The sequence below is a fragment of the Eubalaena glacialis genome, chromosome 5 (assembly GCF_028564815.1).
Source record: "Eubalaena glacialis isolate mEubGla1 chromosome 5, mEubGla1.1.hap2.+ XY, whole genome shotgun sequence".
Lineage (NCBI taxonomy): Eukaryota > Metazoa > Chordata > Mammalia > Artiodactyla > Balaenidae > Eubalaena > Eubalaena glacialis.
Genome location: NC_083720.1, coordinates 146,469,086 through 146,483,904, shown reverse-complemented (window position 1 = coordinate 146,483,904; position 14,819 = coordinate 146,469,086). Strand labels below are relative to the sequence as shown.

Here is a 14,819-nt window from a genome sequence, read left to right as displayed (position 1 = left end):
TTTATAGAAGTATAATTGATTTACAATTGTTTACCTATTTTATATACAGTAGTTTGTATCTGTTAATCCCAAACTCCTAATTTATCCCTCCCCATCCCCTTTCCCCTTTGGTAACCATAAGGCTGTTTTCTATGTCTGTGAGTCTATTTCTGTTTTGTAAATAAGTTCATTTGTATCATTTTTCTAGATTCCACATATTAGTCGTATCATATGACATTTGTCTTTTTCTGTCTGACTTAGTTCACTTGGTATGATAATCTCTAGGAAATTCACTTATTTAAAAATGAGAAATATAAGACCATTAAGAATTTCAACCTTATAAGCTGGGACGAAGTGAGAGAGTGGTATGGACTTATATATACTACCAAATGTAAAACAGATAGCTAGTGGGAAGCAGCTGCATAGCACAGGGAGATCAGCTCGGTGCTTTGTGACCACCCAGAGGGATGGGATAGGGAGGGTGGGAGGGAGACGGGATATATGTATATATATAGGTGATTCACTTTGTTATAAAGCAGAAACTAACACACCATTGTAAAGCAATTATACTCCAATAAAGATGTTAAAGAAAAAAAAGAATTTCAACCTTAACAAAATAAAAAGACATGTTTCATCATTAGCTGCAGACAGAACAGAAGCTTCTCACCTATGCAACATGAAATGCTTATATGATTTCTCTCTCCTTTTTCTCTCTTTCTTTAATTCTATACAGTCTTATAATTTAAGGCTCCTATTCAAAAGAGTTATATAATTACATGTAATACATAGTTCAATATAACTAAAGAATCAGTAAGACCAACTATTCCTCTGTTTTAGTTTGAAGTGATCTAAGAATACAAGGCTATCTCATGTTTTGATAGTTGGCACTCAAATAGAATAACAAGAACAAACCGAGAACAACCCTGTAGTCCGTGATAGTATGTCCTATGCATTACCTACCTGCTTAGAGAGCCAGTTTGAGACTGTGTTCACTGACCATTCCCAACTGAGGGCTTGGGAAATATTTTATATTTTAATCAGTAATTCTAGAGCAATGAAACAGACAAGGATATTGCAAGACAATTATTCAAAGGAAAACAGAAAAGAGTCGAGGCTTCAAATTGGATTTTCATCTTAAAGGACCACATAAAACAAAAGCGTTTTCATATCTGGACCAGAATTCCCTGGGTACGGTGGTTTTGATTTTAGCCATGTGTCTGGTCACAAAGAACTCTGGACTTAAGTATGGCACGTCTATTAAAAATTAATCCGCCCAGGTTAGCTGACATCACAGCAGGTCAGAAAAAACAGAGATAAAAGCTGTATGCTTGCTACCTAAGTAATAAAAAAGAAGAGACCCTGGGGGAGTTCCAGTTCAGACACTAGAGCACACATGGAAATAAAGGAGATTCACTGCAGGAAGAGGGAATACGACTCTGACTGATGCTAACGTGATCACTGGGACATATAGCTCCTCTCTGCTTAGAGGGCTGGATCCATTTACTACACAAAGAAAACTGACTACTGATGATTTATCTCTAAGAAATCTGCACAGAATTAAGGGAGCTGACGTTTTCCAAGTCTCATTACCACCTATGTATATGCTGTTTAGAGTCATTCCTACTTGTCATGATGTCGCACTGTCTTCCCAGGAGGCTACTCAGCAGTACTGGAGGTCCCTGCACATCCCAGATACAGAACCACGGAAGCCCCACTGGTGGGGGGTCTTCACTGGGGGAATCCTTTCATAAAATTTTCCTTATAATTCGAAAATTTAATCTTAGAACAATGGCTGTCCTATTACATTGTTCCAATAGTCTCTCAAACTATCAGAGTTAGAGGGAAACTTAGTAGCCATCAATCCAAAATAACATCAACTAGGTCCATCCATGTTCTGCAAATGGCATTATTTTATTCTTTTTAATGGCTGAGTAATATTCCAGTGTATATATGTACCACATCTTCTTTTTCCATTCCTCTGTCAATGGACATTTAGGTGGCTTCCATGTCTTGGCTATTGTAAACAGTGCTGCAATGAACATTGGGGTGCATGTTTGTCCTACTGAGTGAAGTAGGTCAGACAGAGAAAGAGAAACATCGTATGACATCCCTTATATGCGGAATCTAAAAAGAAATGATACAAATGAACTTATTTACGAAACAGAAACAGACTCACAGACTTAGAGAACGAACTTATGGTTACTGGGGGGAAGGATGGGGGGAAGGGATAGTTAGGGAGTTTGGGATTGACATGTACACACTGCTACGTTTAAAATGGATAACCAACAAGGACCTACTGTACAGCACGGGGAACTCTGCTTCATGTTACGTGGCAGCCTGGATGGGAGGCGAGTTTGGGGGAGAATGGATACATGTATATGTATGGCTGAGTCTCTTTGCTGTGCACCTGAAACTATCACAACATTGTTAATCGGCTATACTCCAACAGAAAATAAAAAGTTAAAACAAACAAAAAAACAACAGCAACGAACACTCACTCAGTGCCCATCAAGTGCCTGTGCTGGGTACTCTGCATATGTTAGCTCATTTAATCCTGCAAAAACATACTAAGTAGATACTACTATAGTGACTACACGTTATTATGTACTGTGTCACCTATTACAAGATGCGGAAGCTGAGGCCAAAACTGAGACATGCTGACTACCTTGTCCACAAAGCTGGCTAAGTGGTAGAGCCAGGATGTGAACCCTGGGTGTGTCTGCCTCTTAACCTCATGGCCCGCTGCCTGCCGCGATACTGAACTGGCACTGCTTAGAAAGAGGCATCCGGGTGGAAGTCAGGAGACTTAGTGATCTTGAATCATCATTTTGCCTCTTTTGGCCTCAGCTTTCTTAGCTGTATAATGGGAGGGCTCAATTGTAAGATCTTTAAGATCCCTTGCTTCTCTATCATTTTTTTTTTTAGAGAATTTCCTTTCTACGGTTATTTTTGATAAGCAGTAAGTGATGAATAAGATAGCTGAAGTATTCTATGTCCTTTAAAAAATGTTCTTTAAAACTTGATTTCACCAGGACAAATCTAATAGAGTAACCAAGTGTTTACATCTCAGGACTTCCACAAGGGGCATCCCCAAATCAACATGAATCGGCTGATTAGGAACATTCTAATTATGTAACTTTCAAGGACTTTAAATAACGAAGACTAGTTCATTTGATTTGTGTATGCATTTAATTTTGGAGAGTGGAAACCCTAGTAATAGTGATTGTGATGTTGCCGTCATGTGGACAGATCAAATAATGTGCCCTAACACATAGCTACACGCAGAGGAAAAAAAAAGACCAAGCATGTATTATTTATCTGTCAACAGGCACGACTAGACCATGATCCTACATTCACTTTGAGAGGGTTCCACTCTATGTAGCCTATGGAACCTATTGTCAGTTTCATTTTTCTTTTTATTTCCCTGATACCATATGCCCCAGAAGCCAGAGAACATCATTCCCATGTGGGAGCATACACGGCACACAGCAGTACCAGCAGGCTGCTCATTAAGTACTGTCTCACTTGATGTTCTGTGAATGAGAATGAACGATGGCTTGGGGATGGAGAACACGCAAACCAAAAAGAGGGCGTTACATTACATGGTGGTCTGGAGACTAGTGACGGAGACCTATAGATGGATACTGGCTCATATGGTTTCGGTAACGACTACTGTTGTTTATATATTTTGTTGCACTGGTTTCACATTCACAGTTTAAATTAGTGCAGAGTTAATTCCTTACTGGAAAGCCACCATTTTGTTTCTTACTGAAGCTATAGAAAAAGGTGATATTTTAGTGACTGAACTGACTGCTCTCATCTTAGCCACGCTTTAGGCAAAAATTCCTTTATTTTGACTATACTTACAGCTATATTACTGCTATAATGTAAAGTGGACATTTAAAATAAATGAATATATACATAAATATACTGAAAGCAGTAACCAAATGATCTAAACAGCCTTGAAATGAATCCACGTAGATTTCTGAGATATGCAAGTTCAATGACAAATGCAGTAATCGGCAAAAAGTTAAAACAACTCATTTCATAAATTACATGGATAACACAATTCACATTCCCAAGCACAGTAAAATGTATTTCTTTCTCGCCATAAGCTTTAAAAATTTCATCTAGTTTTGCAATACAAAATATAATAAAATGTTGGTCCCTTCATATTATTTTTTATCTGGCAGAAAGTTCTTTACATTAAGTGATGAAATAGTTTTAAGGAAACAGTAAGTTAGCTTTCAACCACTCTGGAGAGATTTTTCACCTTTATATTTAGCCTCTTTAAGTGTGCTGGAAGAGACTATAAATTTATGATTAACCAAAGTAAAAATAATCCAACACCTGAGTCCACTTCAGTAGGAGGAGGAAGAATCTACCTTCCCCTTTCCTCAATAAATCATCAAGATAATATGGCCAATTTGAATATGGCCAAAAATCCTAGCTTTTATCTAGAGCTGTATGTTAATGATATGAGGAGACCATATTCTTGAAACCCAAATATAGCATTTATTTTGGCTACTGTTTTTGTTTTATCTGGGTGACAGTGGCTATCATGGGACTTTTTGGTGGGGCGGTAAGGTTGTTTTTAATGTATGAATTAAAAGCACACCTGATTATTTCAAAGTACACAAAAGAACAACAACAAACACTAGCCAGGAATGTATCACTTAAAAACAAAACAAAAAACCCTGAATTCTTCCCCCAGTGGACATATTATGAGCTGGGAAGATCTGACAAAATCTCAGATCCACTGCTTAATTACATGGGGAAAACAAAACAAAACAACAACAACAAAAAGAACTGGAACATGTTTCTTAGATTGCAAAGAGGGAAAATTAGAATAAAAAACAGTTTGATTTTGTTTCCCTAAAGCCCTGGATGCAAGGAGCATCATGGGTGCTACTATTTTTCACCTTGTGATCTTTTTAGATCATCTTTTGGTCCTTCATCTAAGATCATTAACATAATGAATACTTTTTGGTTAAAAAGGGGTGGGCAGAAGACAAGAAACTCAGGTGCTTTTGAAAAAGACTGATTTTTTTAATAGTTGTAATTCTCTGCTAAGTCATTGTGTTAAATCAGGCTGCTGTTCTGAACTCAGGAGCACAATTTCTCCCTCTCTGTAGCCTTCAAACACACATACGGCCTACAGGCAGATGGGCACTTATTTTGGACACACACTGATATGTTTGGATACAGACACATGGAAAATGGAAGAACAGCAGCTTGACAGAACTGCTGCAGGATCCTCCCTGAAATACAGTTTTGACAAGATGAGGATACCCTCTTCTTCCACAGGAGTAAATTTCTAACGTTTTTGTCAAAAATCTGTAGAAAAACCAATCTAAAGCAATGTACTACAGGCTTTCAAGAAGAAGCACTTTTATTCAGTGCTTTCTTGATAAGCAAATTCCTTATGTTTGCTAACCTGGATTTAAAAATTCTATCCATAAAAACAAACATAGAATCAAAGCAAATCAAAATAATCTTGAAAAATGGGGAGGAGACTTAACGAAGGAGGTGGATGGTGGGCATGTAGCAGGGGGAAGCAGTTACACTGACAGCAAATCCTAAAGGCACACCAGTTCCCTATTACTCAGCTTGGTACTCCTAGAGGGAAAAAGGCACTCACACATCAGCACCCCTGGAGAGTCAAAATGAAAAAAAAAAAAAAAAAAAAAGGACTGCAAGGTGACACTATAATAAAGGATAAGCACATTTTCTTTCATAGATTGCAGTTAGTCTTGGCAACACTGAACGTGACACATTCTTATGTCAGGGGAAGGATTTTCAGTCATTTAGAAATGTGGTTTACTTCTGCACACATAGCTCTCGCTCTCACCCACACATCCAACATGCTTCTCCTTTCTGCTGATTTACATATGCTTTTCCAACATTAAATCATCCAAACATCAGACGACCTTACCTTCCCAGCTCTTCTCGTCACACAATGCAGTCAGGTCCAGCTCAGGCGCTCCGGAGACAAAGCTCTCTTGCTGGTCATCAGCATTGGGAGTCCTCTGCAGCTTGCTGTCAGGTACGCTGGGATGCTCCTGGATCTTCATGGTGGGTTCCTGCAATAACAGCACAACGTCCCCAAATCTCTACTGCTCATCAAAACCCCCAAACCTCCGCAGCAATTCCACTCCTGCTGGGTGAAACCTCCCAAGCCACAGCTGCTGATGTCCCCGGCACGGAAACCGAAATCAGAGCTTGATGCCCCCTGGATGCTAACTGGTCACTTGCATGCAAAAAGCGACCATCCATCTGCGCTCCTTTAACTTTGCTTCTGGAAGAAAGACAAGATGTTTTCCGAGGGCTGTTCTTCCTGATAACTGCTGGCAGCTGACAGTCTGGATGATTACTGACTGGGGCCAGGAAGGAGGGAAAAGGAGTTTGTGTTTCCTTAAAGGAGTATGGCTCTCCAGACTGTAAACAAAAACCCAAAATTCAGCTAGTGCTGTTGCCAAGCCTGTAGCAGCAACATGGTGTCTCCTGCACGCAGACTTCTTTGCCCCTTAGGTAAACAGTGCTGCAGGGCCAGGAGCGGAGGCTGTGTACACGTGTGCTCTCCTGCTGGCCCTGCAGGCTTAGATCAATTAAGCGGGGCTAGCTGCACATTCCCAGATTTCCTGTGGTTGTTTTTGCCTCGAGCGTGGGGAGAACAGACTATTTATGGAGGAGCTCTGGGTATGCATTGTTGCGCAAATTCAAACAGCAAGGGGGTCTGGTGTGGCAGCTAAGCAGTAAGGAATACACACTCTGGAAATGAGCCAAAATTACACAGGGAGCACGACTTTTTTTTTTTTTAAGTAAAAAGGCAATAGCTGCCAAGTCAGTGATGCATAATTTATATCTTACAAATATGCAACTGTCGCTTGTTTTCTTGGTTTTGTTTATTGGTGGCACGCACACCAGACTAGGATGTCTGGGGGATGGGAAAACTCTCCCCCAAAGGCTGCTATTTTAACTAAGTGATTTTATGTTTAAAAAACTGCATTGAAATTTAGTCTTTTTTACCTGTCCTTTGGCATCGGGTAAACCCAACCACTGCCATACTCTCCTCTCTCATAAAATTATAAATAAAAGTGTTGCCTCAAAACACATTTCTCAAGTAGCACAGATCTGTACAAAAGATTTTCTCTGAGAATAACTGGAAATTTATTTTAGCAAATATACCATCATTAAATAAAAAAACCAAAAACATATGGAAATCATAAATGATTCTGTTAATGTATGAGAAATATTCTTATGCTTAAAATAAAGCAGTACTAAGACTCCACCTCCTTTTAATAGCTATTCACCCTACTCTGATATCACCAGGGGAATAGATAGGGCTTTTACTACTATATTTCCATGAAATGAAGCATTCTCTTCACATTTGGGATAAAATGAAATATCACCAATCAGTTCATGATAAGCTACTGAAGTCAGATGGAAATGCTAAGTAAATCTGGGGCTTTAAGACACTTTAAAAATTCTGCTTGTCTATTGTAGGGAAAAAACCACACAGATTGTGCATTTATGTCACAAAAATCATTTGTTCCCTGAGCTGAATCCTAAGTTGACAGAGTTGAATGACCCAATCTGGTGCTTTCTAAAAGTTACAGCATCAGTTAGTCACCTATCATTTGTGTGTGTGTGTGTGTGTGTGTTAGAACCTCATACAGCAAATAAACATTTTCTCAATAAAGATCTCTAATAATTGTTACACTTAGAGACATATAAAAGGGAAGAATATAAGAAATATGATTCCATGGTGTAAGTATGGCACTTTCTTCACGAGGAACGTCTTTGAAGCCACTGACCAGCAGAGGAGCGGACATGCATTTTCCTTCCGGGCAGACCTGGGATTGAGTGTGACTGACATTTAGTAGCTCGGTGCCCTAGCTGAGCCATTTCACTCCTCTGAGTCTCCATTTCCTAATCTATAAAACTGCATTAAAAACACTAACCTTGCAAGGTTCCTTTGAAGATCTGAGAGAAGGTATGAAAGGCCTCTAGCATGGTGCCTGGAGCAGAGACACACAAATGGAAGCGATCCCTCTTTTCATTATTATTAGGCACCACAGGAAGATGAGTAAAATATTGCTACATCTCAAAATGCTCGAGAGAGGAGTGGGAGATGAGGCATATAAACTGCAATTCAAGGTGAAACATGCGACGACAGGGCGGGGCAGAGTCTCAGACGCATTATGAAAAATGATTAGAGAAGAGAGCCACTTGTGTTCCCATCATGGATCGACAACAGCGTTTGGGGGCTGTGTGGGCCAGAGGGGTTGGGAAGGAGGCACTTCATACAGAGAGGAGGGGGAGCAGAGGTGGGCAGGAGTGGGGGACGGTGACCACAGGAGACATGAGGCTTGGGTGCCGGCCCTCAGCACCGCTGACGAGGGGGTCGGAGGAGCAGAGGCCGGGCTGCCAGAGGCCCTGCATACTGGGCTAAGTGTGCATTTTATCCTGTGGTAGATAATGGAAAGCCACTGAAGGATTTAAACAACCGACTCCATGGAGAAATGTGCGTTTTCCAGGCTGATGCCTCGGGCACGGGAATGCACGCTGCTGGAAAGACCCACAGGCCTCAAGCCGGGCTCACAGGCAGCCGGCACCCCCTGCTACACCAGTCACTGGCTCTGCTCCCCCTGTGTCCCCTCAGGGCACTCAAGAGTCCTGCAGTGCTTGACACGACGTGTATAAAATCCCCCAGTTCCACAAACACACGAGCTAATTTAAAACGTGCACTTTTTATGACTGCCACATCCAAATTAGCACCAACCGCAAAGTAAGAAAATTAAAATTAGAACATTCTTCCTTAGTTTTTTCCTCCAGAATGTATGGGTTTACTCACTCCTTCAACAACAGTGGGTTGGTGCACCCGCTCTGTGCCGGGCTCTATGTGAGACACGCAAGCTCTCTGCACGAAGGGGGCTGGCGTTTAGCGGAGCAGGTTCAACTATGCTCAGTGGAGCTCTGGAAACGCGATTGTGGTGTGAGGCCACAGCAGACCACCTTGTGAATTGGTGAGCTGCCCCTCACGGTGTTCGAGTAAAGTCTGGGAGTCAGAAATGCAGGAGAGGGAGCGATTACCGTCCTGGGTAGGGTGTTGGGATAGACAACCTTGATAGGACTCTATTATTCTAACAAAGAGAATCAGGCCAAAATTGTACTAGTTTATTCAATTATAAGAATACATATATCACATATTATATACATATAACAGGGCTGTCTATTATATGTCAGGTGCTAGAGATACAAAGAGAAAATTTATTTACTCATTCATCTAAGAAATAATTTTTGAGGGCCTTCCATGGGCTTGACAGTTTTTTAGATGTTGGAGAAATTTCAGTGGCCCAAATAAAGTCTCTGTCCTAATAAATCTTAAAGAAGGGGACAGTTAATAAAGAAAAAAAAAGTCAGGTAGTGATATGGACATGGAGAAAACAAAGCAGGGTAAGGAGGATGATGGAGGTTACGGGCCACGGCCTGCTATTTTATTGGGTGGCCAGGGACAGTCTTTCCAATAAGGTGACATGTGAGCAGAGACATGAAGGAGATGCTCTTCTGTGGGAAGAGCATTCCAGGAAGAAGGAAAGCAAGTGCAAAGGCCCTGAGGCATGGTCATCTTGTACATGTCGAGGAACAGCAAAGAGGTCCCTGTATCTGGAGTCAAGCAGAGGCCAGTCAGGGCCATCATTTATGCGTGTTTAGAACGTGCACTGTGCCACATATAACGGGATATCATTCACAATGCAGACCTATATTAACTTACATGAGCTCTGGACCCCCGGGCTGATCTGCACAGCAAGGGAGGGATGAGTCCTACATAAACGGACAAGAGCTCGCACAGCCACGGACTCACTTGGCAGGGCTCCCTCGCCAGCACATCCACACATGTGGTCCTGCGCTGCTGCACTCCGACCAGTCCCCGAGGCTGCTCATTCACTTGCCTGCTGCATCTGGAGGCCTGATTCCCAGTTTCTGGCCCCGCTGATCTCTGAACCAGATACAGTCACCTTGCCTATGGTTGCAGAGTGGGCTGCTGGTGTGGTCCCAGGGTTTACAGGCACATGGAGCTAAGGATAGTGCTCGGAGGCTATATAGGCTCTACAGCAATACACTAGCAAAAAACTACTCTTCCTTCAAATGTTTGTCAGGCTCGTCTGGGTGAGGCACCTCACCAGGTTGTTTCCCACTCTCTAACAGTGCTTATTTAGAGTACTGTGCCTGTCTACTTGCTTGTCTGTTTCTCCTACTAGATCATTAGTGTTAAAATGTCAAGGACATTCTTAAATACCAAAATATTTTTGGTTTCAACTTTTGTTGTTTACACAAATTATATCTTCAGTTAAATCAGGGTAAATACATTCATTTCACTCAGAGGTCAACTCAGAGGTCTTTGTGCTGTGATGTCACACACTAAACCCTTGTCCAAAATGTGGTACCACATGAAAACATGCTAAATATTCATGTAACAAAATAAACTGAGGGACTGGCTCTTTGGAGAGACGATATGGTATGTCAGATATGGGTTGTAGAGTAAGAGACTGGAGTTCAAAAACAGGTGACCAGTTGCAAGATCTTCAATGAGTAAACTTCTTTGTACTTGAGATGCTTTTTCTCTCATAGAGGAACAAAACTTCATAAAGTTGTGAAGATTAAGTGCAAAACATGTAGCATAAAAACAGCTAGCCCTTTTAAAAAAAACAAACAAAAAACAAACAAACAAAACTCTCCTCCCTCCTTGACTTTCACTATAAAAGAACAAAAAAAAACCAAAAAAACAAGCTAGCCCGTAATAACTGTAGAAGAAATGCTAATTCCATTTATACGCTACCTCCCCTTCCCATTTATTCATCTGGCAAGTGTTTATTGAACATGTACTATGTGCTAGGTACTGGAATTAAAGGGATTAACAAGATAGGGGATTTGGTGTGGAAGGGATTCACTGATCACATAAGTGTCAGGTCACATGCATGTTATATAAGAAAAACACAGGGTGCTAGGGAGCAAATAAGAGAGAGCTCATTTTGCCTGGGGCCGCAGGTGACATTTCACATTCAGGTAAAGGAACCATTAACTACTAGCCCATCCACCTGAGCCCCGTTAAGACTTGTCCCTGTCTGGCTGGGCCCGGCTTTTTCTATCCTGACTTTATTGATCCTGCTCTTTCCCTGGCATCAAGTCGCTGGTGAATTTTTGTTCTACCCCTTCTCCCTCCCTACACAGGATTTGGATAAGCCACGTAACTACCAGCTCACCAGAGCGGGGCAGGACACTATCAGTGCCCTGCACAAGGCAGTGTGCACAGGAAGAAACCACACAGAGTTAACAGAAGGGCCACATGGAAGTATAAACATTTACTGTTTGGCTTGACAATAAAGGAAAAGGAACATAACAAATTCCCCAAATTCATCTGAATCACGAAGCTTCTGTAGCCCTTTCAAGACTGGATGGAATTGGAAATGAATCTAAACAAATAGAGCTTTTAAATTTTTTCTGGTTCTGATATTAAAGCCAGTAACAAATCCCAAAGTTTCCATGATATATAGTGAAGCTGAAATAACAGAGTCATCCATTTCATAAACACTTGTTGATAGGGATATTTCAGAATTTATCTCAAACCTTCTCAGGGCAAATAAAAGCCTGCATTTAAGCTCTTGTGACAATTCATATTAATTCTTATGCTTGATTAGAAAGTCTTATCTTCTCTCCTCACTTTTTTTTTTTTTGAAGCAGGATAAGAAAAAGGGAAATAGTCTTTTGTTTATTATGAATGTCCTGTTTGTTATCAAAGGTATGCTTCTAAGCTCTTTTAAGCAGTAGGCTTAGAAAGCATAAAGAATGTAAAAATATCTTGAAAGAATTTAACACTTCATTAACCTTAAACTTCTGACTACAATGACCTCTTCCAGGTAATGTAATACCCATCCATGTACTTAATAATTTTTATATGTTTTGCTTTTTTCACAAAAAGATTAAGTATAAGGTTATAATTTTACTATTCTGGATTTTATACGGAAGCCTAAAATATTTCCACAATAGAAAATAACTTACTGAAAGGAATCAAATTGAAGCATAAAGTATAAACTCCATTGTAAACTGAACTCTGAAAATTTTTCAGTGTTATCTTTCAGAATCTAGAAATTGCTAGTTTTAAGGACAACCTCTCTCCTGGATACTTCCAGTTGTCAAATGAGTTTAAAAACAAACAGAACAAAGTCTTTGAACTCCACAGGCTCAGGGAACAGGGGGCTTAAGCTCTTGCACATGTTATCCTATTTCATCCAGACCAAATGGTATTTTATTAAAATGTCAGCCTTTCCAAAACTTAGCAGAAGAAATCATACTTAAATTTTTGACATTTTGAAGTGACTCTAACGTTTTTTCCCCATCGCCAATGTGTCACTAAACAAATTTTAATGCAAACCACATCAAGAAATTCAGATGACATAGAAATGGAAAACTCTCATTGACCATCCGAGATCTCAGCAGACTCTGTTTTTGGATAAGATTAGTTGTATAATTAAAAGAAAGTAAAAAGACATGCAATGAAGTATAGGCCCATGTTTACTTTTCAATACAAGCCTTCAAACAAAACCACACTTAGAGCTGCAAAATGATTATTTAAAAAATAAAGTCACAGCTGTGCCTGCATTCGCCTTTGAGCAGCAGACTCTAAGCCAGCCTCTCTCTGCCTGTGTATCCCTTGGAGGAGCGTCTGTGAAGCTGAAGGTTAATGTTCCTCATTCTGACGAAAATACCAGTGAAAGAAGAAAGACCAAGCACCTTTCTCCAATAGCTGTCATCTGCTGTGTTACCGTATATGAATCTGGGCGTTTATAAGGGAAAACTTCAAGGGCAATATTAACGAGGACAAAATCTGCCTTAAATGGAAAATGAAATTGGAAACTTTATCATATCCATTCACAGTGGGCATGTAAATTTTAGCATCTCAATCTGATGCTATAGGAGACTTGAAAAAAATAACAAACAGAATTCTACTAGGGGTAACCAACCTCTAGACTTCCTTTCCATCTCTGAAATTTAGGAATTAGTGCGATATTATCAGAAAACCAGATTAACTATTTGGGTTGTATAAGTTCTAGAAAGTGCTCCATATATTAAAAAGTAGGAAATTATGATAGACTGTAAACAAGGGAAAGAGGTTTAAAAATGGAAGACAGATCTTTTCACAGTCCTTCATTAATAATAAAGTATATTTCAGTGAAGGAGACACATGCCATCACAAGTAGAAACACAGTCCTAATCTTGTGGAGTGATGTCTTTTTTCCCTCCTTTGGTACAGTTGTGAAAGAAAGATGACACAGAGAGCTTAGTCTGGATTTTAACTCACTGCCTAATTTTATCTCCTAGCTGAAATTACCATGATTACAATGATTATTAATAGTGAGTGCTTCAGGAGTGCCAACAGTGGGCTAGGTGCTGATTGGTAAATGCACATGCACGACACAAGTAAGAATAGATCCTGGCCCATGGAAGAAAGACTTGAGATTCTTTCCCCGTGATGCATCCTCTGCTGTGGGAGCTGTCCACAAAAACACCAAGGTAAATGGAGTTCAGCACGCATTTTGTTTGGGTGCCACTTGGAATTTATGAGTTAGTTACATAGTTCATCCACAAAGGCTGCTCTCTACCCTTTTATCTCCTAAATGATAAGAGGCATAAAAGGGAATAACTGAGAAGGCCTCCCTAGGAGGCTGGTAAAGCCATTTTCTTTAAAATCAGGTTCAACGGCATGATGAGTAGGTGCTTGCTGTGAGCAGAGGAAGACAGCAGAGAAAGGAGGAAACAGAAGGAAACTAAAACAACACTATCATGGGGACGCTGTGCTCTGAAAAAAGGTGACTAGAGACAAGGAAAGAAGGTCTGCTTGTTGCCTGGGTCTCAGGGAAGGAAGCATAAAGGAGTTGGAAATAAGAGATGAAAGCAGTGGCTCAGAAGCTGTAAAGTCAAAAAGAAGCAGCCTCCCTTCCCTTCGTCTGGCTGGGTTAATGAAGGAGTGCATGTGAGAAATTGCATAGAGGAGATATGAGGAGTCTAGGACATGGCGGAGGCAGGGTGTCAGGTGGCCATTCATTTCTAGCAATTTTATGCCAAATTCTACATGAGTGGGCATTTTTCTAAGAAGGGGGTCCATAGCTTTTGAATTCTTAATTTGCTAGATTGGAAAACTTTATGGAGGTAGGAACTGCAGCTGTTATTAAATCCCAGCTCCTAGCACATTACCTGCACATAGTAGGACTCAATACATATTACTGAATAAACCCATCAGTGAGTTAGGTTAGTGTCCAAAAAAGATTAACAATCACTGGGTTAGAGGGGAAGTTCTATGTATAATTAATATCTCAAGAGTCAGAATCCAAGAACAGGTTGAGAAATGCTTTAATTCTTGCCAAAAAGAAAGCCGATAATAAGATTGAAGGTGCAGTTGGAAGCATTTGGAAGTACTGGATTACATACACATGCATGAATGAAAAATGAGGCTCAGCACATTGAATGGAAGCCAGCGTCGGGAGCAAAGGAAACCAGATACTTGGGTCAGCAAGGCAATGCCCCCAGAGGACAACAGGGAAGCCAGGAAAGTCACCGAAACTTTAAGATACAGACCACAGAAGGGAGTTAGATATTTTTTCTCTGCTGTCTACTTAAGACACAAAACTCAGAAAATGAATTGGATTTAATAACTTGAACTGATTTTATGTTAATTTGAAAATTAATGAGATCATCTCTTTGACAAATCCACTAAAATTCACTATTTATTTTAATCACTTAAAAACTGCATGAAATCATGGAAAATAAAACTAGTAGCT

General features: G+C 40.3%; 1 protein-coding gene across 4 annotated transcripts in view; it reads right to left on the bottom strand.

Moving 5' to 3' along the window:
- The window catches only part of FAM13A (family with sequence similarity 13 member A), a 333,205-nt gene that overhangs the window by 29,051 nt on the left and 289,335 nt on the right, over nucleotides 1–14,819 (bottom strand). For all 4 annotated transcript variants that reach the window (XR_009701148.1, XM_061192618.1, XM_061192617.1 and 1 more), the window contains one exon: nucleotides 5,915–6,062. Coding sequence is in view for 3 of the 4 variants with exons in the window: in XM_061192618.1 (XP_061048601.1) it covers nucleotides 5,915–6,062 (148 nt within the window). In the remaining variant the exon portion in view is untranslated. The remainder of the gene's footprint in view (nucleotides 1–5,914; nucleotides 6,063–14,819) is intronic.